General features: G+C 47.9%; 2 protein-coding genes across 2 annotated transcripts in view; one reads left to right on the top strand and one right to left on the bottom strand.

Moving 5' to 3' along the window:
• LOC139965400 (uncharacterized) overlaps positions 1–25,873 on the top strand; it is a 310,151-nt gene that overhangs the window by 41,168 nt on the left and 243,110 nt on the right. The window lies entirely within an intron of this gene.
• On the bottom strand, positions 9,719–15,461 carry LOC139965630 (uncharacterized). The gene is made up of 2 exons (XM_071968201.1): positions 14,110–15,461; positions 9,719–13,715 (listed from the first exon to the last, which is right to left on the bottom strand). The coding sequence occupies exons 1-2, from the start codon at positions 15,459–15,461 to the stop codon at positions 9,719–9,721; spliced, it is 5,349 nt and encodes a 1,782-aa protein (XP_071824302.1).

The raw sequence follows: 25,873 nt of genomic DNA on the forward strand, positions 1-25,873 counted from the left end.
TTTTACCTTTGCTATTTTAAGCTTATCCGGAAAAATGCCGGTGTTAAAAGAAATATTGCAGAGATGAGTTAAAGGCTTTACAATGTATGGGATAACTTGTTTAATAATACCTGGCTTAAAGTCATCATAGCCTGCTGCTTTGTTTGGTTTCACATTTGTGTGAGCAACTTTTAAAACTTCTTCTACTGTTACTGGATATGTAAATATGGAATGGCATACTTTGTCATTATTATGTAAAAAATGTTCCGCTTTTAGTTTAATATTAATCTTACTAGCGAGGTTATAACCAAGATTTACAAAGTATTTGTTAAAGTTGCTAGCGATGTCATTATCATTGCTAATTTCGCAATCATCATTTTTAAATGTTGCTGGATATGATGAGTCTTTACCGTTTTTATTGAGAATTTCATTAATTGTACTCCAAGTACTGTTTACGTTGTTTCTACTCTGCTTGAATTTATCATAAAAGTATAATCGTTTGGAATATCGTATAACATGGTTTAATTTATTACGGTACATTTTGTAAATAGACTTAGTATGTTCAGTAGGATTCTTCAAATAACGTCTAAATAATATGTTCTTCCTTTTGATTGATTTTAAAATGCCCTTAGTGATCCAGGGATGTTTTTTAGTACGTTTCTTTTTTGGATTGAACACTTGAGTAGGAAAGCAATTATTATACGTAGTATTGAAATAATAGTATAATGTATTATAAGCAGTATTAACATCTGGTTCGTTTAGGACATTGTCCCACGTAGTTTTCCCAATTTCAGAAGTGAAATTTTTATATTATTATCACTGTAATTACGTGCATAGATGGGATTATTTTGTCGGCGATTAGTCTCGAGGGCATTGACAAACACTGGAAAGTGATCAGTGATATCAGTTACAAAGATACCTGATGAAAGTTTAGAATTACTATTGGTTATAATATTGTCAATCAAAGTTGAAGAGGTACTGTTCACTCTGGTTGGTCTTGATATTGTTGGATAGAAACCATTTGAGTAAAGGTTATTTAGAAACTCTGGTGATTTGTTTTTATTTAACAAATCAATATTAAAATCCCCCATAATGTAGGAAGTACAGTTTAACTGATTAATGGTAGTACAAATATTTTGCATGTTATAATAAAATTGTTCTAAAGAACCATTTGGAGGTCTATAAACAATACCAATAATTATTTTCTCTTTAGAATTTGGCAAGTTTGCCTCAATAAATAAGGATTCAATGATATCGTTAAATGTTGATAGATCTGGTTGGTGTTTAAAGTTTAAACCATTGTGCACATATAAGCAGACACCGCCACCCCTTCTATTAACACGATGTTTTTCTATAATTTTGTAATTTTTCATATGAATAAGAGGTGATGGGTGGTCACTTAGCCACGTTTCGGTGAAGCCAAGTACAGAGAATTCATTCTTTAGTAGTGAAATAAAGGTATTTATTTCGTTGAAATTTTTGTTCAGACTTCGACTGTTTAGATGGAACATAGATAGGCAATTATTTGGTGGTAACCTGTTGTAAGAATCTACGTCAAAATACTCACAAAGAACACTGCTATCATTTGAATCCTCGCAAACATTATCCATTAAATTAATATTGATTATTTAGCGAGGTTGCGAATTCCTGGCTTTTCGCAGATTTGGAATGAATGACTTTTTTTCAGTCTAACAGTTCTAAATTCACCTTCGTCATAAGACATTTGTCGTTTCAGATGTTGAGGTAATTCCATGGCTGGTTCCTCTGACGTTGTTTTGTTACCGGTGGAGTTAGTGGCTTCAGTCGCTTTGTTTCCTCTAGTTGCTTTTGTATTCTCAGTATCCTCTTGAGTTGGTTTGGTGGGTCTTTGTTCATCCCGTTGAGTTGTCTTTATATTCTCGTTTTGCTTCTTTTTAGTCTCGTTGGTCTCAATGGCGCTGCCTTTTGTTTGGGATAACTGGTCCATGGCTTCATCTTTTGGTTGGTCAGTGTGTTGGACGTTGGCATGCTTAGGTGGGCTTATGGTGTTTCTGCCTGTTGCTGGGTCACCGTTACCATGGTGATCATTGTTGTCATCTCCGGCTTGTGGACAATTGAAACTTTTGTGTCCTAGATCGTTACATTTAAAGCATCTTACTTGTGGACATTTCGCTTCCCAATGACCTTGTGAATTACACTCCCTGCATACATATATTGGGCAATTCCGCATAATATGGTCATTTTCCAAGCATAAATTACATACCCTGGTTTGTCCATTGTGCTTTAGTCTCATATGTACTCCATTCAGTGTCATTGCATATGGTAGACTTTTGCATTCGGTTGGCAGTTCCAGTCGTATGTAACGAATCCCATTTTCAATATTGGGAAATTCCGGGTATGTGTTGTGGTGCCATTTCCCTTTAAGTTTACAGCCGAATTCGAGTAGTTTTTCTGAGAGTTCATCGTCGTCAATGTAGGACGGAACACCAAATAAACTCACAGTTAAAAATGATCTCGACACTCCATAGACGTTGCAAGTGCAATCGTTTATAACTATACCTGTCTCTATTAATAGGTCTGCATCATCCTTGTTTCGTAAAGTTATTATCCAGTTTCCAGATGACTTCACACAGCTTAGTATCTTTCCGTTCCCAATATCGTTAATGATTGATTTCAGCACATCCTTGACTTCATATGAATCGTCCATAACTCTTACGCTACACTCCTTTAAGGCACCCATCCTTTCATGTTTCGCGGAACCCATCTCAATGTACCGTCAGGCAGACGAACGCCGCAAGGCGTCGTTGCAAAAATTAAACAATTTATAAATTCCGTATAGTATCCGGAAATGATAAAATAATGGTGCAAGACAACGTGTGGGCAGTACTCCAACAATATTCCGTCGAAAGCACCAATCAGTTGGTGCATATAATAGGGAAAATAATGGAAAATAATGAGGTACTGAAAACGCTGACTACTATCGATGACTACTATCGATGACTACTGACTACTGATTTTGTTGGGCTGACTATTGTTGACTACTGACTATTGTATTTGTATTTGTATATTTATTTGTTTCATCACAATTTACAGTGTGACGGGAAGTCTCCTATAAAGCCTGTAAGGCTTAACAAAGTAGGAGACTCCCCAAAAAGAAAAAAAAAGAAAGAAAAACTTAAGAATAGAAAAAGAAAAGTTAATAGTAGCATCTACAATGATGAAATAATCGAATTGACTCTACTTGAAATTAATAATGTTAATAAGCAATCCAAACACACACAAGAATAAATCCATCAATAGTGAGAAATAATTACAGTTTTTAGATTCCTTTTGAATACAGAGTAAGAAGGCTTATTCTTAACATTATCCTGGAGATTATTCCACGTTTTAATAGCACGAATACGAGGGTTAAAAGAACTTAAAGTACTTCGTTGGGATAAAACATGTGCGTTATTACAATGGCGTGTTTGATGGTTGTGGATTAGTCTATTACTATATATAAAATCTTTAAAAGCCTCGGGTAGCAATCCATTCCATGATTTATATGCAAATGTTACAAGCTGGACTCTTATAATATCATTTAGTTTTAATAAATTTAATCTTTTGTATAATGGGCTAGTATGATCACGTGGTGCAGCATGTGATATATGGCGGATAGCTCTCTTCTGGAGGACACATAGGTGATTAAGATTTGTAGAATAGGTTCCTGACCAAATAGTCGTGCAATAAGTTAATTGGGGTAAAATCAGAGTTATATAGAGTGTTCTGAGTATATTTGGAGGTAAATAATGTTTTAATTTGCATATAATACCAGTATTTCTAGCCACTCTGTTACAGACTGCTGATATGTGATCACGCCACGAAAGTTTATTATCTATGTGTACACCCAAGAACTTAGTAGTGTTAACCCGATTAATAATTTTATCATTCATGGTAATATTGTGATCCCATCTGAATGAGTGACTAGCATTAAACACCATATAATTAGTTTTTTCTATGTTAAGAGATAATTTGTTTGCCGCAAACCAGCTGGAAAATTTAGTTAGTTCAGTAGAAACAGTTTTATGTGATGAGAGTAGATTTTGGGAATCGAAGAAAATATTTGTGTCGTCGGCAAATAATATTGTTTTAGCAATATCGGAGACATTAACGATATCATTGACATAAATTATAAATAGTAATGGACCTAGTATAGAACCCTGAGGAACTCCGCAAGCGATTTTAGCAAGTTCAGATTTAGAATTTTTATATAAAGTGTACTGGTATCTATTTGAAAGATAACTATTTAGCCAATTTAGGGTTGTTCCTCTGATACCATATTGTTGGGCATTTCGTTGGGCATCTCGTTGTTGGGCATCTCGAGCGCACCTAACCGCGCCACGACAGCAGCTGATATAAATCTATGTTCGTTCCTAATACTTAAAGTTCCAGAGACCCTATGAGATCGCTGCAAAAGCAAACTGCCGTGGCCGGGTCTCGAGCCCAGGACCCAAAACACGTCACGCTCTCGAGAGCAACCAACCGCGCCACGACAGCAGCTGATATAAATCTATGTTCGTTCCTAATACTTAAAGTTCCAGAGACCGTATGAGATCGCTGCGAAAGCAAACTGCCGTGGCCGGGTCTCGAGCCCAGGACCCAAAACACGTCACGCTCTCGAGCGCAACCAACCGCGCCACGACAGCAGCTGATATAAATCTATGTTCGTTCCTAATACTTAAAGTTCCAGAGACCGTATGAGATCGTTGCAAAAGCAAACTGCCGTGGCCGGGTCTCGAGCCCAGGACCCAAAACACGTCACGCTCTCGAGCGCAACCAACCGCGCCACGACAGCAGCTGATATAAATCTATGTTCGTTCCTAATACTTAAAGTTCCAGAGACCCTATGAGATCGCTGCAAAAGCAAACTGCCGTGGCCGGGTCTCGAGCCCAGGACCTAAAACACGTCACGCTCTCGAGCGCACCCAACAGCGCCACGACAGCAGCTGATATAAATCTATGTTCGTTCCTAATACTTAATGTTCCAGAGACCGTATGAGATCGTTGCAAAAGCAAACTGCCGTGGCCGGGTCTCGAGCCCAGGACCCAAAACACGTCACGCTCTCGAGCGCAACCAACCGCGCCACGACAGCAGCTGATATAAATCTATGTTCGTTCCTAATACTTAAAGTTCCAGAGACCGTATGAGATCGCTGCAAAAGGAAACTGCCGTGGCCGGGTCTCGAGCCCAGGACCTAAAACACGTCACGCTCTCGAGCGCAACCAACCGCGCCACGACAGCAGCTGATATAAATCTATGTTCGTTCCTAATACTTAAAGTTCCAGAGACCCTATGAGATCGCTGCAAAAGCAAACTGCCGTGGCCGGGTCTCGAGCCCAGGACCCAAAACACGTCACGCTCTCGAGCGCAACCAACCGCGCCACGACAGCAGCTGATATAAATCTATGTTCGTTCCTAATACTTAAAGTTCCAGAGACCCTATGAGATCGTTGCAAAAGCAAACTGCCGTGGCCGGGTCTCGAGCCCAGGACCCAAAACACGTAACGATCTCGAGCGCAACCAACCGCGCCACGACAGCAGCTGATATAAATCTATGTTCGTTCCTAATACTTAAAGTTCCAGAGACCGTATGAGATCGCTGCAAAAGCAAACTGCCGTGGCCGGGTCTCGAGCCCAGGACCCAAAACACGTCACGCTCTCGAGCGCAACCAACCGCGCCACGACAGCAGCTGATATAAATCTATGTTCGTTCCTAATACTTAAAGTTCCAGAGACCGTATGAGATCGCTGCAAAAGCAAACTGCCGTGGCCGGGTCTCGAGCCCAGGACCCAAAACACGTCACGCTCTCGAGCGCAACCAACCGCGCCACGACAGCAGCTGATATAAATCTATGTTCGTTCCTAATACTTAAAGTTCCAGAGACCGTATGCGATCGCTGCAAAAGCAAACTGCCGTGGCCGGGTCTCGAGCCCAGGACCCAAAACACGTCACGCTCTCGAGCGCAACCAACCGCGCCACGACAGCAGCTGATATAAATCTATGTTCGTTCCTAATACTTAAAGTTCCAGAGACCGTATGAGATCGCTGCTAAAGCAAACTGCCGTGGCCGGGTCTCGAGCCCAGGACCCAAAACACGTCACGCTCTCGAGCGCAACCAACCGCGCCACGACAGCAGCTGATATAAATCTATGTTCGTTCCTAATACTTAAAGTTCCAGAGACCCTATGAGATCGCTGCAAAAGCAAACTGCCCTGGCCGGATCTCGAGCCCAGGACCCAAAACACGTCACGCTCTCGAGCGCAACCAACAGCGCCACGACAGCAGCTGATATAAATCTATGTTCGTTCCTAATACTTAAAGTTCCAGAGACCCTATGAGATCGCTGCAAAAGCAAACTGCCGTGGCCGGGTCTCGAGCCCAGGACCCAAAACACGTCACGCTCTCGAGCGCAACCAACCGCGCCACGACAGCAGCTGATATAAATCTATGTTCGTTCCTAATACTTAAAGTTCCAGAGACCGTATGCGATCGCTGCAAAAGCAAACTGCCGTGGCCGGGTCTCGAGCCCAGGACCCAAAACACGTCACGCTCTCGAGCGCAACCAACCGCGCCACGACAGCAGCTGATATAAATCTATGTTCGTTCCTAATACTTAAAGTTCCAGAGACCGTATGAGATCGCTGCAAAAGCAAACTGCCGTGGCCGGGTCTCGAGCCCAGGACCCAAAACACGTCACGCTCTCGAGCGCAACCAACCGCGCCACGACAGCAGCTGATATAAATCTATGTTCGTTCCTAATACTTAAAGTTCAAGAGACCGTATGCGATCGCTGCAAAAGCAAACTGCCGTGGCCGGGTCTCGAGCCCAGGACCCAAAACACGTCACGCTCTCGAGCGCAACCAACCGCGCCACGACAGCAGCTGATATAAATCTATGTTCGTTCCTAATACTTAAAGTTCCAGAGACCGTATGAGATCGCTGCAAAAGCAAACTGCCGTGGCCGGGTCTCGAGCCCAGGACCCAAAACACGTCACGCTCTCGAGCGCAACCAACCGCGCCACGACAGCAGCTGATATAAATCTATGTTCGTTCCTAATACTTAAAGTTCCAGAGACCCTATGAGATCGCTGCAAAAGCAAACTGCCCCGGCCGGATCTCGAGCCCAGGACCCAGAACACGTCACGCTCTCGAGCGCAACCAACCGCGCCACGACAGCAGCTGATATAAATCTATGTTCGTTCCTAATACTTAAAGTTCCAGAGACCCTATGAGATCGCTGCAAAAGCAAACTGCCCCGGCCGGATCTCGAGCCCAGGACCCAAAACACGTCACGCTCTCGAGCGCAACCAACCGCGCCACGACAGCAGCTGATATAAATCTATGTTCGTTCCTAATACTTAAAGTTCCAGAGACCCTATGAGATCGCTGCAAAAGCAAACTGCCCCGGCCGGATCTCGAGCCCAGGACCCAAAACACGTCACGCTCTCGAGCGCAACCAACAGCTCCACGACAGCAGCTGATATAAATCTATGTTCGTTCCTAATACTTAAAGTTCCAGAGACCCTATGAGATCGCTGCAAAAGCAAACTGCCGTGGCCGGGTCTCGAGCCCAGGACCCAAAACACGTCACGCTCTCGAGCGCAACCAACCGCGCCACGACAGCAGCTGATATAAATCTATGTTCGTTCCTAATACTTAAAGTTCCAGAGACCCTATGAGATCGCTGCAAAAGCAAACTGAAGTGGCCCGGTGTCGAGCCCAGGACCCAAAACACGTCACGCTCTCGAGCGCAACCAACCGCGCCACGACAGCAGCTGATATAAATCTATGTTCGTTCCTAATACTTAAAGTTCCAGAGACCGTATGAGATCGCTGCAAAAGCAAACTGCCGTGGCCGGGTCTCGAGCCCAGGACCCAAAACACGTCACGCTCTCGAGCGCAACCAACCGCGCCACGACAGCAGCTGATATAAATCTATGTTCGTTCCTAATACTTAAAGTTCCAGAGACCCTATGAGATCGCTGCAAAAGCAAACTGCCCCGGCCGGATCTCGAGCCCAGGACCCAAAACACGTCACGCTCTCGAGCGCAACCAACCGCGCCACGACAGCAGCTGATATAAATCTATGTTCGTTCCTAATACTTAAAGTTCCAGAGACCCTATGAGATCGCTGCAAAAGCAAACTGCCGTGGCCGGGTCTCGAGCCCAGGACCCAAAACACGTCACGCTCTCGAGCGCAACCAACCGCGCCACGACAGCAGCTGATATAAATCTATGTTCGTTCCTAATACTTAAAGTTCCAGAGACCGTTTGAGATCGTTGCAAAAGCAAACTGCCGTGGCCGGGTCTCGAGCCAGGACCCAAAACACGTCACGCTCTATGTTCGTTCCTAATACTTAAAGTTCCAGAGACCGTATGAGATCGCTGCAAAAGCAAACTGCCGTGGCCGGGTCTCGAGCCCAGGACCCAAAACACGTCACGCTCTCGAGCGCAACCAACCGCGCCACGACAGCAGCTGATATAAATCTATGTTCGTTCCTAATACTTAAAGTTCCAGAGACCGTATGAGATCGTTGCAAAAGCAAACTGCCGTGGCCGGGTCTCGAGCCAGGACCCAAAACACGTCACGCTCTATGTTCGTTCCTAATACTTAAAGTTCCAGAGACCCTATGAGATCGCTGCAAAAGCAAACTGCCGTGGTCGGGTCTCGAGCCCAGGACCCAAAACACGTCACGCTCTCGAGCGCAACCAACCGCGCCACGACAGCAGCTGATATAAATCTATGTTCGTTCCTAATACTTAAAGTTCCAGAGACCCTATGAGATCGCTGCAAAAGCAAACTGCCGTGGCCGGGTCTCGAGCCCAGGACCCAAAACATGTCACGCTCTCGAGCGCAACCAACCGCGCCACGACAGCAGCTGATATAAATCTATGTTCGTTCCTAATACTTAGGGTTCCAGAGACCGTATGCGATCGCTGCAAAAGCAAACTGCCGTGGCCGGGTCTCGAGCCCAGGACCCAAAACACGTCACGCTCTCGAGCGCAACCAACCGCGCCACGACAGCAGCTGATATAAATCTATGTTCGTTCCTAATACTTAGGGTTCCAGAGACCCTATGAGATCGCTGCAAAAGCAAACTGCCGTGGCCGGGTCTCGAGCCCACGACCCAAAACACGTCACGCTCTCGAACGCAACCACCGCGCCACGACAGCAGCTGATATAAATCTATGTTCGTTCTGTAGACTCAAGACATAAAGAAATGACAAAACACGTGGCTTGTTGTGTTTCTGCGCTCATGTTGTTGTTGCAACTCTCTCTTTCTCCATTATAGGATCGTAGACTATTTCAACTGGTCGAGAGGTTTACAACTATATCCAACTAGGGCAGAATTTTAATTAATTTATACCGTGATCGCAATCGATCGTAAAGTTAGCACTTTTCTTAAGCAGAACAAATTTGGTGGCGCTATTAACCAACAACGACGCTACATTCCCAGCCCCAATGAGCTAACTTGGGGTTACTCGTTCCCTTTAATTTCTTGCGACGTTGTCAACACTGCTCCCAATTTCCCAAAGAACTAAATACACTTAAAAGATTACTTACAGATATAAAGCATTAACTGAACATACAAGAACTGAAATGGATGTAAACATTTAACATACTGCAACTATATGCAGAACATAAGGACCGATAACATTTGAATACATGTCTTTGCTGAACGTAAACTAACAAGACCTATAAACTGACGTGCAGTCAATTACTCACTATCAGCCTCCTCCAATAGGCACAGTTTCACAATTGGGCGCTTGTAATATTGGGAACCCACTCTTATTTCTACCTGCCTCACCCGACCGAACCTATCTGGGAACACCTGTTCCACCCTTCCAACGGACCACTTCCCCCTGGGTAAGCTCTCATTAACCATGAGAACCAGGTCGCCAACTCTGAGGCTTCTCTTTTCCTTGTTCCACTTCTGACGCGTCTGCAATAATGGCAGGTATTCCCTTATCCAGCGCCTCCAGAACTGATTTGCCAAGTACTGGCACTGGCGCCATCGGCGACGTCCATATCCATCGGTCTTAACAAACTCTCCTGGAGCAATATTTGGATTTCCTTTCAAGAGGAGCAGGTGATTCGGCGTCAATGGTTGGTTATCTCTTGGATCCAAACTGATCTGTGTTAGTGGCCTGGCATTGAGGATTGCCTCTACTTCGGTCAGCAATGTGGTCAATACCTCTTGATTGATGAGCTGCTCCTTCACTAACGCCTTCAGAATGCGTCTCACAGACCTGATGATTCTCTCCCATATGCCACCCATATGGCTTGCTGCCGGAGGATTAAATTGCCACTCAATTTCCTTATTTAGCAGGAAATTTTCCGTTCTTGCGTTGTTCAGTGACTGCACCGCTTCTCGCAGTTCTCTTTCTCCTCCCTTAAAGTTGCTGCCGTTGTCACTCAGAATTTTCGCTGGAGTCCCGCGCCTGCTTATAAATCTTCTCAAAGCATTCAAGAAGGAGTCGGTATCCAGGTTATCGGCCAACTCTATGTGAACTGCTCGCATGGTCATGCAAGTAAAAACACATCCCCATCTCTTGACTTGGCTTCGACCCTGCTTCACCCACAGCGGCCCGAAGTAGTCAACACCTACAAATGTAAATGGTGGGTTTTCCGGTGTCACTCTGACTGATGGCAACTCTGACATAAACTGGGAACCGCGTGGGGCATTTCTCCGCTTGCAGTCGAAGCACTTTCCAATTACCTTCCTTACTGCTGCTCCTCCCTTCAGTATCCAGAATTTGTTTCTGAGGGAGCTCCAGGTCATGCCCGACCCTGAGTGACCTACAAGGAGATGGTGATGGATAATGATCAGAGATGTCACTCGGTCATTGGATGGTAGTATGATGGGATGCATTTCGTCATATGCAACAGGAGCATTTCTCAACCTCCCACCAACCCGTAGGACCCCGTCATGTAATACCGGGTTAATCTTGTTGAAGGCATTGTTACTCCACAGCTTACTGACCTTCTTCTGCCTGAGAAGATGTAGTTCTTCATGAAAGGCCTTCTGTTGGACGTACTTGATTACGGCTAATTCAGCTTCTTTCAGTTCTTGCAAGGACAAGACAGTCTCCTTACATGGTTGTTTACCCCTGTATCGTGCTACAAGGTATTCCTTATACCGAAGAATCCAAGCAACCCCTCTTTTCAACCGAGTCCATGATGAGTATTTCTCCAGCAATCTGGCAACCACACCATTGGTCGTGTTAAGGTAAGTTTGCTTTTTCACCTTACATTCATCCTGGATATCCTCAGGTAATTCCCTCCCCTCTAGGTTTTCTATCCCAGAAGGAATCTCTGGCCAATTCTCCTCGGCATCCCACAGAAATGCAGGTCCATTCAGCCACCTGCATGTACTCGTTAGGTCTCTAGCATGTAGTCCGCGCGAACCATCGTCAGCTGGGTTCTGATGAGTGTCGACATACCTCCACTGGTCTACGGTACTAGCTTCTCGGATGGCAGCCACTCTGTTTGCAACAAATGTTTTAAACCTGCGACCCTCATTGCGGACATACAACAGGACTGTTGTGGAGTCCGTCCAGTAAGTTGTACTCTTCAGTGGGATGCTCAACTCCGACTGCAGAACCTGGCCGACCTTGACAGCCAAAGTCGCTGCTGTTAATTCTAATCTTGGCACGGTTACTTTCTTAATGGGACATACTCTGGCCTTGCCCATCAACAGTGTACAATGAACCTTCCCTCCGGAATCCTTTGTCCTCACATAGGCACTGACGGCATAGCCTCGTTCTGATGCATCCCCGAATATGTGAACATCGTAACTCACATCGTCGAAGTATGGTGGTTTGATGCACCTACTGATCTCAGCAGACTCTAAATCTGGTAATTCCTCTAACCAGTTCTGCCAACGTCGAAGTTCTCCATCCTTCACTGGTTCATCCCAACTCAGGCCTTGCGCACATAAGTCTTGTAGCAGAACCTTCCCTTCCAGGGTAAATGGGGCGACAAGTCCCAAGGGGTCATAAAGTGAGCTCGTTGCTGACAGAATACCTCTTCGAGTGTTTGGGACGTCTTTGACAGCAACCTTGAACTTGAACCGATCAGACTCCATGTCCCACAGTACCCCTAGTGTTCTTTCTAGTGGCAGATGAGTAAAGTCCAAGTCTACCACCGATGACGCTCTTTCAGCAGGAGGGACCATTGATAGTACTTCTCTATCATTGCTTACCCATTTGGTAAGACGAAATCCACCTAAGCTCAACATATCTCGCAGTTGGGGGATTAATCTCCTTCCATCTTCCGTTGTTCGTACTGACCTTAAGCAGTCGTCAACATAGAAGTTGTCATACACTGTTTGCCTAACTTCCTCATCAAAGCTGTCTTGATTGTCATCTGCAGTTCTGCGCAAGGCGAACCCCGCGCAGCTCGGCGATGATGTGGCACCAAAAAGGTGTACACACATTTGAAATTCTTGTGGTGACGTTGTGAGATCGCCTTCATCCCACCACAAGAACCGCAGAGCATCAAGATCCCTTGGTGCCACTCTGACCTGGTTAAACATTCCCTCGATATCCGCTGCAATGGCAATCTTCTCTTCTCGGAATCGAGTTAACACCCCAATCAAGCTATTGGTATTGTCCGGCCCCTGCAGGAGCTGACTGTTCAGGGATAATCCTTGGTATTGCGCCGCACAGTCAAAAACGATTCGCAATTTATTTGGCTTATTGGGATTAATCACAGGATGATGTGGAAGGTACCAGATCTCGCCTCGCTTACATACATCTCCGCTCACGTCTACCTTGCGTGCATATCCCTTTCTCAGATAGTCTTCCATAACGGCCTTATACCGCTGATGGAGATCCTCATCCTTGAGGAGCCGCTTCCTCAAGCTCCCAAGTCTTGACTCAACCATTGTCCTATTATTTGGCAAGGAAGGTGGATAATGGCGCCATGGCAACCTCATCTGATAGTGCCCGTCTTTGAGAACGACGCTGTCTTTCATGATCTTGCGAGCCCTTTGATCATTAATAGAGTTGCATACTCTTTCATCTGCAGATCCCCCAAACCCATGGTCCAGCTCCCAGAAGCGCTTTACCTGTTCTTCGAGCCTTTCATGGGCAACATGATTCACTAAAAACGACCTGGGTGACCCACATGAACCAGCTAGGGGGCCCATTACCGTCCAACCTAAAGGTGTTCTCACTGCGTACGGTTCCTTTCTTTTTCCCTTTCTCTCTTCGAGGACCCAAAATGCCTCAGGGGTATCACTCCCTATAAGAAGTTGAACCTTCTCCCTATCCATAGTCTGGAACTCTATGTCCCTTAAGTGTGGCCATTTGTTCACCTGGTCTTGGGTAGGAATACTACGCTTTGTTACGGGGAGACTTTCGACTGACCATACATTTAGCAACTCAATATTCTCGTTGCCTTCCAGGCCTACGACCTCAAGAGCTATTTCTACACCCTTTGTCACAGTGGCAGGGGAATTAACAGTACTTAGTTCATATACTGCACTTTCTCCCACTATTCCTAGTTCTCTGACTAGCTCATTTTCACAAAGAGATGTATCACTGCCCTGATCAAGTAATGCGAGGGTAGTAACTTCTCTACCATTACCTCTTACTTTAACAGGCAATACTCTGAGACATACTCTTGGAGACTTAACTGTCGAGAGACTAACTCCTTGAGTTCTCTCATTTGATTTGTCCACCTCCCCGGAACCTGTCTGGGGACTCTCGCTGTTACGTTCAGTAGGGTAAATATGCAAAAGAGTATGATGTCTCCTATTGCATCCTTCTACCTGACATCCAGGTTGTAACCTGCAATCACTTGCGATATGCCTAGGCTTAAAGCAATTATCACATAACCTCAGTTTACGAATCAACTTAAACCTATCTCTTTGTGACTTGCTCTGAAAATCTTTACATACTTCAAGGCTATATCTGAGAACAACATGGACATTTCCATGCTACCTTGTTTACATAGGTTTCCCTTTGGGAACTCTGCGTGGTTAATGTAGTCAACCTTCTCCCACCGTTCATGGGGTACTTTACTCCCCTAGGAAGTTGCTTAGTTTCCTTTACTTGTGTGCCCATATTTCTCCCATAGATACTGTTTCCTACCTGCACATACTCTTCCACAAACTCTGTGATATGCCTGAAATTAGGAACAATGCCCCTTAGCATGTTAGACTGTGCTCTTTTCGCCCAATCTGATTGCATATACATGGGCAACAATTTTTGGACCTTCAGCAAGGTGTCACTAGAATGCAGGTCTGCCAAGTACCCTGTTTGACTCAACGTTATCTCACATTTTCTCATACTTCTTGCAAGGTCAGACAACTCTTTGGCATCGTTAGGCTTAAGCTGGGCTCTATTTAACACTTGTTCAATCAGAGCATGTGCGACCACATGCGGTTGCCCATACTGTTTTGCTAAAATGTCCCTGGCACGCTGGTAGCCTTCTGTAGGCTCCATGAGCACACAACAACTTATGCTGTCCTTTACCTCATTCTCACAGAACTGCAACAAGTAAGTTAATTTAACTCTGTCGTCACTCACCTTACTGGCAATGCTTGCCTCAAAATTATTAATAAAGCTCCAGTATTCTACTGGATTACCAGTAAACACCTCTAACTCTGGTTTGGGCATGTGAACAGACAAATTAATGGCCTGCATGAACTGTGACAGATTACTTTCATTTGACAAATTTCCATTGCCCATAGAATCATAAACAGTCTCTACATTATTAATGAATTCTGGTGCATTAGGATTTAGTGTAACACATGGACCTTTAACTTCCCTAGGCTTGTCACCAACCTTCACAGCATCCTCAGTTCCTTTAGGTTCTTCACCTCGGCCATCTTCAGTACGTATTTCTTCTTGCCATATGTGTAGTTCGGCTTCAGCACTAGCAATGTCGTTCTCTACTTCAGCCCGAGCAAGTTCCTGTTCTAACTGAAATTGCTGTTCTCTCAGTTTCTGCATTTTAATAAACTGCTGCCTCTTCAGATCTGCCAATGCCTTCTTTGCCTTAGCCTCCTTCAGTCTGATTGATGAAGTGTCGCTTAGCGCACTACCCTTTGACCGATAGCTTCTAACGGATTCTACTTCTGTGTCGCATCTCGTTGGCCTATCATCTTTGTCTGGGACCTTCTTGACTTCCTGGAACCATTCTGTTATTCGTTTGTCAAACTCAACTTTGTTTACACGGTTAACTTCAAACTGCTCAGAGGCTACATCTGCCTCCTTCTCTTCCAGCTTACTGGCGTACTCATTATACCTTGTCACGTAAGACTCAAATATTTTATTCAGCTCAGCGTATTTCTTAGAGGCCAGTTCATAATTCATGGGGTCTGTTAAAAGCGCCTCCAGCTCCTTGTAATACCTGGCTAATAGACCCACATATCCACAACAGGATCTCTTCAACGTTGTAACGTCACTCACACCGCTATCTTCAACCGGCTTTGGTTCTGACTCAGCCATACCTGCACCGTTGCAGTTGTAAACCTTTTATGTAGACTCAAGACATAAAGAAATGACAAAACACGTGGCTTGTTGTGTTTCTGCGCTCATGTTGTTGTTGCAACTCTCTCTTTCTCCAACATAGGATCGTAGACTATTTCAACTGGTCGAGAGGTTTACAACTATATCCAACTAGGGCAGAATTTTAATTAATTTATACCGTGATCGCAATCGATCGTAAAGTTAGCACTTTTCTTAAGCAGAACAAATTTGGTGGCGCTATTAACCAACAACGACGCTACACGTTCCTAAAACTTAAAGTTCCAGAGACCGTATGAGATCGCTGCAAAAGCAAACTGCCGTGGTCGGGTCTCGAGCCCAGGACCCAAAACACGTCACGCTCTCGAGCGCAACCAACCGCGCCACGACAGCAGCTGATATAAATCTATGTTCGTTCCTAATACTTAAAGTTCCAGAGACCGTATGAGATCGCTGCAAAAGCAAACTGCCGTGGCCGGGTCTCGAGCCCAGGACCTAAAACACGTCACGCTCTCGAGCGCAACCAACAGCGCCACGACAGCAGCTGATATAAATCTATGTTCGTTCCTAATACTTAAAGTTCCAGAGACCGTATGAGATCGCTGCAAAAGCAAACTGCCGTGGCCGGGTCTCGAGCCCAGGACCCAAAACACGTCACGCTCTCGAGCGCAACCAACCGCGCCACGACAGCAGCTGATATAAATCTATGTTCGTTCCTAATACTTAAAGTTCCAGAGACCCTATGAGATCGCTGCAAAAGCAAACTGCCGTGGCCGGGTCTCGAGCCCAGGACCCAAAACACGTCACGCCCTCGAGCGCAACCAACCGCGCCACGACAGCAGCTGATATAAATCTATGTTCGTTCCTAATACTTAAAGTTCCAGAGACCCTATGAGATCGCTGCAAAAGGAAACTGCCGTGGCCGGGTCTCGAGCCCAGGACCCAAAACACGTCACGCTCTCGAGCGCAACCAACCGCGCCACGACAGCAGCTGATATAAATCTATGTTCGTTCCTAATACTTAAAGTTCCAGAGACCGTATGAGATCGCTGCAAAAGCAAACTGAAGTGGCCGGGTGTCGAGCCCAGGACCCAAAACACGTCACGCTCTCGAGCGCAACCAACCGCGCCACGACAGCAGCTGATATAAATCTATGTTGGTTCCTAATACTTAGAGTTTCAGAGACCGTATGAGATCGCTGCAAAAGCAAACTGCCGTGGTCGGGTCTCGAGCCCAGGACCCAAAACACGTCACGCTCTCGAGCGCAACCAACCGCGCCACGACTGCAGCTGATATCAATCTATGTTCGTTCCTAATACTTAAAGTTCCAGAGACCGTATGAGATCGCTGCAAAAGCAAACTGCCGTGGCCGGGTCTCGAGCCCACGACCCAAAACACGTCACGCTCTCGAGCGCAACCAACCGCGCCACGACAGCAGCTGATATAAATATATGTTCGTTCCTAATACTTAAAGTTCCAGAGACCGTATGAGATCGCTGCAAAAGCAAACTGCCGTGGCCGGGTCTCGAGCCCAGGACCCAAAACACGTCACGCTCTCGAGCGAAACCAACCGCGCCACGACAGCAGCTGATATAAATCTATGTTCGTTCCTAATACTTAAAGTTCCAGAGACCCTATGAGATCGCTGCAAAAGCAAACTGCCGTGGCCGGGTCTCGAGCCCAGGACCCAAAACACGTCACGCTCTCGAGCGCAACCAACCGCGCCACGACAGCAGCTGATATAAATCTATGTTCGTTCCTAATACTTAAAGTTCCAGAGACCGTATGCGATCGCTGCAAAAGCAAACTGCCGTGGCCGGGTCTCGAGCCCAGGACCCAAAACACGTCACGCTCTCGAGCGCAACCAACCGCGCCACGACAGCAGCTGATATAAATCTATGTTCGTTCCTAATACTTAAAGTTCCAGAGACCCTATGAGATCGCTGCAAAAGCAAACTGCCGTGGCCGGGTCTCGAGCCCAGGACCCAAAACACGTCACGCTCTCGAGCGCAACCAACCGCGCCACGACAGCAGCTAATATCAATCTATGTTCGTTCCAAATACTTAAAATTCCAGAGACCCTATGAGATCGCTGCAAAAGCAAACTGCCGTGGCCGGATCTCGAGCCCAGGACCCAAAACACGTCACGCTCTCGAGCGCAACCAACCGCGCCACGACAGCAGCTGATATAAATCTATGTTCGTTCCTAAAACTTAAAGTTCCAGAGAACCTATGAGATCGCTGCAAAAGCAAACTGCCGTGGTCGGGTCTCGAGCCCAGGACCCAAAACACGTCACGCTCTCGAGCGCAACCAACCGCGCCACGACAGCAGCTGATATAAATCTATGTTCGTTCCTAATACTTAAAGTTCCAGAGACCGTATGAGATCGCTGCAAAAGCAAACTGCCGTGGCCGGGTCTCGAGCCCAGGACCTAAAACACGTCACGCTCTCGAGCGCAACCAACAGCGCCACGACAGCAGCTGATATAAATCTATGTTCGTTCCTAATACTTAAAGTTCCAGAGACCGTATGAGATCGCTGCAAAAGCAAACTGCCGTGGCCGGGTCTCGAGCCCAGGACCCAAAACACGTCACGCTCTCGAGCGCAACCAACCGCGCCACGACAGCAGCTGATATAAATCTATGTTCGTTCCTAATACTTAAAGTTCCAGAGACCCTATGAGATCGCTGCAAAAGCAAACTGCCGTGGCCGGGTCTCGAGCCCAGGACCCAAAACACGTCACGCCCTCGAGCGCAACCAACCGCGCCACGACAGCAGCTGATATAAATCTATGTTCGTTCCTAATACTTAAAGTTCCAGAGACCCTATGAGATCGCTGCAAAAGGAAACTGCCGTGGCCGGGTCTCGAGCCCAGGACCCAAAACACGTCACGCTCTCGAGCGCAACCAACCGCGCCACGACAGCAGCTGATATAAATCTATGTTCGTTCCTAATACTTAAAGTTCCAGAGACCGTATGAGATCGCTGCAAAAGCAAACTGAAGTGGCCGGGTGTCGAGCCCAGGACCCAAAACACGTCACGCTCTCGAGCGCAACCAACCGCGCCACGACAGCAGCTGATATAAATCTATGTTGGTTCCTAATACTTAGAGTTTCAGAGACCGTATGAGATCGCTGCAAAAGCAAACTGCCGTGGTCGGGTCTCGAGCCCAGGACCCAAAACACGTCACGCTCTCGAGCGCAACCAACCGCGCCACGACTGCAGCTGATATCAATCTATGTTCGTTCCTAATACTTAAAGTTCCAGAGACCGTATGAGATCGCTGCAAAAGCAAACTGCCGTGGCCGGGTCTCGAGCCCACGACCCAAAACACGTCACGCTCTCGAGCGCAACCAACCGCGCCACGACAGCAGCTGATATAAATATATGTTCGTTCCTAATACTTAAAGTTCCAGAGACCGTATGAGATCGCTGCAAAAGCAAACTGCCGTGGCCGGGTCTCGAGCCCAGGACCCAAAACACGTCACGCTCTCGAGCGAAACCAACCGCGCCACGACAGCAGCTGATATAAATCTATGTTCGTTCCTAATACTTAAAGTTCCAGAGACCCTATGAGATCGCTGCAAAAGCAAACTGCCGTGGCCGGGTCTCGAGCCCAGGACCCAAAACACGTCACGCTCTCGAGCGCAACCAACCGCGCCACGACAGCAGCTGATATAAATCTATGTTCGTTCCTAATACTTAAAGTTCCAGAGACCGTATGCGATCGCTGCAAAAGCAAACTGCCGTGGCCGGGTCTCGAGCCCAGGACCCAAAACACGTCACGCTCTCGAGCGCAACCAACCGCGCCACGACAGCAGCTGATATAAATCTATGTTCGTTCCTAATACTTAAAGTTCCAGAGACCCTATGAGATCGCTGCAAAAGCAAACTGCCGTGGCCGGGTCTCGAGCCCAGGACCCAAAACACGTCACGCTCTCGAGCGCAACCAACCGCGCCACGACAGCAGCTAATATCAATCTATGTTCGTTCCAAATACTTAAAATTCCAGAGACCCTATGAGATCGCTGCAAAAGCAAACTGCCGTGGCCGGATCTCGAGCCCAGGACCCAAAACACGTCACGCTCTCGAGCGCAACCAACCGCGCCACGACAGCAGCTGATATAAATCTATGTTCGTTCCTAAAACTTAAAGTTCCAGAGAACCTATGAGATCGCTGCAAAAGCAAACTGCCGTGGTCGGGTCTCGAGCCCAGGACCCAAAACACGTCACGCTCTCGAGCGCAACCAACCGCGCCACGACAGCAGCTGATATAAATCTATGTTCGTTCCTAATACTTAGGGTTCCAGAGACCGTATGCGATCGCTGCAAAAGCAAACTGCCGTGGCCGGGTCTCGAGCCCAGGACCCAAAACACGTCACGCTCTCGAGCGCAACCATACGCGCCACGACAGCAGCTGATATAAATCTATGTTCGTTCCTAATACTTAGGGTTCCAGAGACCGTATGCGATCGCTGCAAAAGCAAACTGCCGTGGCCGGGTCTCGAGCCCAGGACCCAAAACACGTCACGCTCTCGAGCGCAACCAACCGCGCCACGACAGCAGCTGATATAAATCTATGTTCGTTCCTAATACTTAAAGTTCCAGAGACCCTATGAGATCGCTGCAAAAGCAAACTGCCGTGGCCGGGTCTCGAGCCCAGGACCCAAAACACGTCACGCTCTCGAACGCAACCACCGCGCCACGACAGCAGCTGATATAAATCTATGTTCGTTCCTAATACTTAAAGTTCCAGAGACCCTATGAGATCGCTGCAAAAGCAAACTGCCGTGGTCGGGTCTCGAGCCCAGGACCCAAAACACGTCACGCTCTCGAGCGCAACCAACCGCGCCACGACAGCAGCTGATATAAATCTATGTTCGTTCCTAATACTTAAAGTTCCAGAGACCGTATGAGATCGCTGCAAAAGCAAACTGCCGTGGCCGGGTCTCGAGCCCAGGACCCAAAACACGTCACGCTCTCGAGCGCAACCAACCGCGCCACGACAGCAGCTGATATAAATCTATGTTCGTTCCTAATACTTAGGGTTCCAGAGACCGTATGCGATCGCTGCAAAAGCAAACTGCCGTGGCCGGGTCTCGAGCCCAGGACCCAAAACACGTCACGCTCTCGAGCGCAACCAACCGCGCCACGACAGCAGCTGATATAAATCTATGTTCGTTCCTAATACTTAAAGTTCAAGAGACCGTATGCGATCGCTGCAAAAGCAAACTGCCGTGGCCGGGTCTCGAGCCCAGGACCCAAAACACGTCACGCTCTCGAGCGCAACCAACCGCGCCACGACAGCAGCTGATATAAATCTATGTTCGTTCCTAATACTTAAAGTTCCAGAGACCCTATGAGATCGCTGCAAAAGCAAACTGCCGTGGCCGGGTCTCGAGCCCAGGACCCAAAACACGTCACGCTCTCGAGCGCAACCAACCGCGCCACGACAGCAGCTGATATAAATCTATGTTCGTTCCTAATACTTAAAGTTCCAGAGACCGTATGAGATCGCTGCAAAAGCAAACTGCCGTGACCGGGTCTCGAGCCCAGGACCCAAAACACGTCACGCTCTCGAGCGCAACCAACCGCGCCACGACAGCAGCTGATATAAATCTATGTTCGTTCCTAATACTTAAAGTTCCAGAGACCCTATGAGATCGCTGCAAAAGCAAACTGCCGTGGCCGGGTCTCGAGCCCAGGACCCAAAACACGTCACGCTCTCGAGCGCAACCAACCGCGCCACGACAGCAGCTGATATAAATCTATGTTCGTTCCTAATACTTAAAGTTCCAGAGACCCTATGAGATCGCTGCAAAAGCAAACTGCCGTGGCCGGGTCTCGAGCCCAGGACCCAAAACACGTCACGCTCTCGAGCGCAACCAACCGCGCCACGACAGCAGCTGATATAAATCTATGTTCGTTCCTAATACTTAAAGTTCCAGAGACCCTATGAGATCGCTGCAAAAGCAAACTGCCGTGGCCGGGTCTCGAGCCCAGGACCCAAAACACGTCACGCTCTCGAGCGCAACCAACCGCGCCACGACAGCAGCTGATATAAATCTATGTTCGTTCCTAATACTTAAAGTTCCAGAGACCCTATGAGATCGCTGCAAAAGCAAACTGCCGTGGCCGGGTCTCGAGCCCAGGACCCAAAACACGTCACGCTCTCGAGCGCAACCATACGCGCCACGACAGCAGCTGATATAAATCTATGTTCGTTCCTAATACTTAGGGTTCCAGAGACCGTATGCGATCGCTGCAAAAGCAAACTGCCGTGGCCGGGTCTCGAGCCCAGGACCCAAAACACGTCACGCTCTCGAGCGCAACCAACCGCGCCACGACAGCAGCTGATATAAATCTATGTTCGTTCCTAATACTTAAAGTTCCAGAGACCCTATGAGATCGCTGCAAAAGCAAACTGCCGTGGCCGGGTCTCGAGCCCAGGACCCAAAACACGTCACGCTCTCGAACGCAACCACCGCGCCACGACAGCAGCTGATATAAATCTATGTTCGTTCCTAATACTTAAAGTTCCAGAGACCCTATGAGATCGCTGCAAAAGCAAACTGCCGTGGTCGGGTCTCGAGCCCAGGACCCAAAACACGTCACGCTCTCGAGCGCAACCAACCGCGCCACGACAGCAGCTGATATAAATCTATGTTCGTTCCTAATACTTAAAGTTCCAGAGACCGTATGAGATCGCTGCAAAAGCAAACTGCCGTGGCCGGGTCTCGAGCCCAGGACCCAAAACACGTCACGCTCTCGAGCGCAACCAACCGCGCCACGACAGCAGCTGATATAAATCTATGTTCGTTCCTAATACTTAAAGTTCCAGAGACCGTATGCGATCGCTGCAAAAGCAAACTGCCGTGGCCGGGTCTCGAGCCCAGGACCCAAAACACGTCACGCTCTCGAGCGCAACCAACCGCGCCACGACAGCAGCTGATATAAATTTATGTTCGTTCCTAATACTTAAAGTTCAAGAGACCCTATGAGATCGCTGCAAAAGCAAACTGCCGTGGCCGGGTCTCGAGCCCAGGACCCAAAACACGTCACGCTCTCGAGCGCAACCAACCGCGCCACGACAGCAGCTGATATAAATCTATGTTCGTTCCTAATACTTAAAGTTCCAGAGACCCTATGAGATCGCTGCAAAAGCAAACTGCCGTGGCCGGGTCTCGAGCCCAGGACCCAAAACACGTCACGCTCTCGAGCGCAACCAACCGCGCCACGACAGCAGCTGATATAAATCTATGTTCGTTCCTAATACTTAAAGTTCCAGAGACCCTATGAGATCGCTGCAAAAGCAAACTGCCGTGGCCGGGTCTCGAGCCCAGGACCCAAAACACGTCACGCTCTCGAGCGCAACCAACCGCGCCACGACAGCAGCTGATATAAATCTATGTTCGTTCCTAATACTTAAAGTTCCAGAGACCCTATGAGATCGCTGCAAAAGCAAACTGCCGTGGCCGGGTCTCGAGCCCAGGACCCAAAACACGTCACGCTCTCGAGCGCAACCAACCGCGCCACGACAGCAGCTGATATCAATCTATGTTCGTTCCTAATACTTAAAGTTCCAGAGACCCTATGAGATCGCTGCAAAAGCAAACTGCCGTGGCCGGGTCTCGAGCCCAGGACCCAAAACACGTCACGCTCTCGAGCGCAACCAACCGCGCCACGACAGCAGCTGATATAAATCTATGTTCGTTCCTAATACTTAAAGTTCCAGAGACCCTATGAGATCGTTGCAAAAGCAAACTGCCGTGGCCGGGTCTCGAGCCCAGGACCCAAAACACGTCACGCTCTCGAGCGCAACCAATCGCGCCACGACAGCAGCTGATATAAATCTATGTTCGTTCCTAATACTTAAAGTTCCAGAGACCGTATGAGATCGCTGCAAAAGCAAACTGCCGTGGCCGGGTCTCGAGCCCAGGACCCAAAACACGTCACGCTCTCGAGCGCAACCAACCGCGCCACGACAGCAGCTGATATAAATCTATGTTCGTTCCTAATACTTAAAGTTCCAGAGACCCTATGAGATCGCTGCAAAAGCAAACTGCCGTGGCCGGGTCTCGAGCCCAGGACCCAAAACACGTCACGCTCTCGAGCGCAACCAACCGCGCCACGACAGCAGCTGATATAAATCTATGTTCGTTCCTAATACTTAAAGTTCCAGAGACCCTATGAGATCGCTGCAAAAGCAAACTGCCGTGGCCGGGTCTCGAGCCCAGGACCCAAAACACGTCACGCTCTCGAGCGCAACCAACCGCGCCACGACAGCAGCTGATATAAATCTATGTTCGTTCCTAATACTTAAAGTTCCAGAGACCCTATGAGATCGCTGCAAAAGCAAACTGCCGTGGCCGGGTCTCGAGCCCAGGACCCAAAACACGTCACGCTCTCGAGCGCAACCAACCGCGCCACGACAGCAGCTGATATAAATCTATGTTCGTTCCTAATACTTAAAGTTCCAGAGACCCTATGAGATCGCTGCAAAAGCAAACTGCCGTGGCCGGGTCTCGAGCCCAGGACCCAAAACACGTCACGCTCTCGAGCGCAACCAACCGCGCCACGACAGCAGCTGATATAAATCTATGTTCGTTCCTAATACTTAAAGTTCCAGAGACCCTATGAGATCGCTGCAAAAGCAAACTGCCGTGGTCGGGTCTCGAGCCCAGGACCCAAAACACGTCACGCTCTCGAGCGCAACCAATCGCGCCACGACAGCAGCTGATATAAATCTATGTTCGTTCCTAATACTTAAAGTTCCAGAGACCGTATGAGATCGCTGCAAAAGCAAACTGCCGTGGCCGGGTCTCGAGCCCAGGACCCAAAACACGTCACGCTCTCGAGCGCAACCAACCGCGCCACGACAGCAGCTGATATAAATCTATGTTCGTTCCTAAAACTTAAAGTTCCAGAGACCCTATGAGATCGCTGCAAAAGCAAACTGCCGTGGTCGGGTCTCGAGCCCAGGACCCAAAACACGTCACGCTCTCGAGCGCAACCAACCGCGCCACGACAGCAGCTGATATAAATCTATGTTCGTTCCTAATACTTAAAGTTCCAGAGACCCTATGAGATCGCTGCAAAAGCAAACTGCCGTGGCCGGGTCTCGAGCCCAGGACCCAAAACACGTCACGCTCTCGAGCGCAACCAACCGCGCCACGACAGCAGCTGATATAAATCTATGTTCGTTCCTAATACTTAAAGTTCCAGAGACCGTATGAGATCGCTGCAAAAGCAAACTGCCGTGGCCGGGTCTCGAGCCCAGGACCCAAAACACGTCACGCTCTCGAGCGCAACCAACCGCGCCACGACAGCAGCTGATATAAATCTATGTTCGTTCCTAATACTTAAAGTTCCAGAGACCCTATGAGATCGCTGCAAAAGCAAACTGCCGTGGTCGGGTCTCGAGCCCAGGACCCAAAACACGTCACGCTCTCGAGCGCAACCAATCGCGCCACGACAGCAGCTGATATAAATCTATGTTCGTTCCTAATACTTAAAGTTCCAGAGACCGTATGAGATCGCTGCAAAAGCAAACTGCCGTGGCCGGGTCTCGAGCCCAGGACCCAAAACACGTCACGCTCTCGAGCGCAACCAACCGCGCCACGACAGCAGCTGATATAAATCTATGTTCGTTCCTAATACTTAAAGTTCCAGAGACCCTATGAGATCGCTGCAAAAGCAAACTGCCGTGGCCGGGTCTCGAGCCCAGGACCCAAAACACGTCACGCTCTCGAGCGCAACCAACCGCGCCACGACAGCAGCTGATATAAATCTATGTTCGTTCCTAATACTTAAAGTTCCAGAGACCGTATGAGATCGCTGCAAAAGCAAACTGCCGTGGCCGGGTCTCGAGCCCAGGACCCAAAACACGTCACGCTCTCGAGCGCAACCAACAGCGCCACGACAGCAGCTGATATAAATCTATGTTCGTTCCTAATACTTAAAGTTCCAGAGACCCTATGAGATCGCTGCAAAAGCAAACTGCCGTGGCCGGGTCTCGAGCCCAGGACCCAAAACACGTCACGCTCTCGAGCGCAACCAACCGCGCCACGACAGCAGCTGATATAAATCTATGTTCGTTCCTAATACTTAAAGTTCCAGAGACCCTATGAGATCGCTGCAAAAGCAAACTGCCGTGGCCGGGTCTCGAGCCCAGGACCCAAAACACGTCACGCTCTCGAGCGCAACCAACCGCGCCACGACAGCAGCTGATATAAATCTATGTTCGTTCCTAAAACTTAAAGTTCCAGAGACCCTATAAGATCGCTGCAAAAGCAAACTGCCGTGGTCGGGTCTCGAGCCCAGGACCCAAAACACGTCACGCTCTCGAGCGCAGCAACCAACCGCGCCACGACAGCAGCTGATATAAATCTTG

Source organism: Apostichopus japonicus, chromosome 3 (assembly GCF_037975245.1).
Source record: "Apostichopus japonicus isolate 1M-3 chromosome 3, ASM3797524v1, whole genome shotgun sequence".
In the NCBI taxonomy this organism is placed as follows: domain Eukaryota; kingdom Metazoa; phylum Echinodermata; class Holothuroidea; order Aspidochirotida; family Stichopodidae; genus Apostichopus; species Apostichopus japonicus.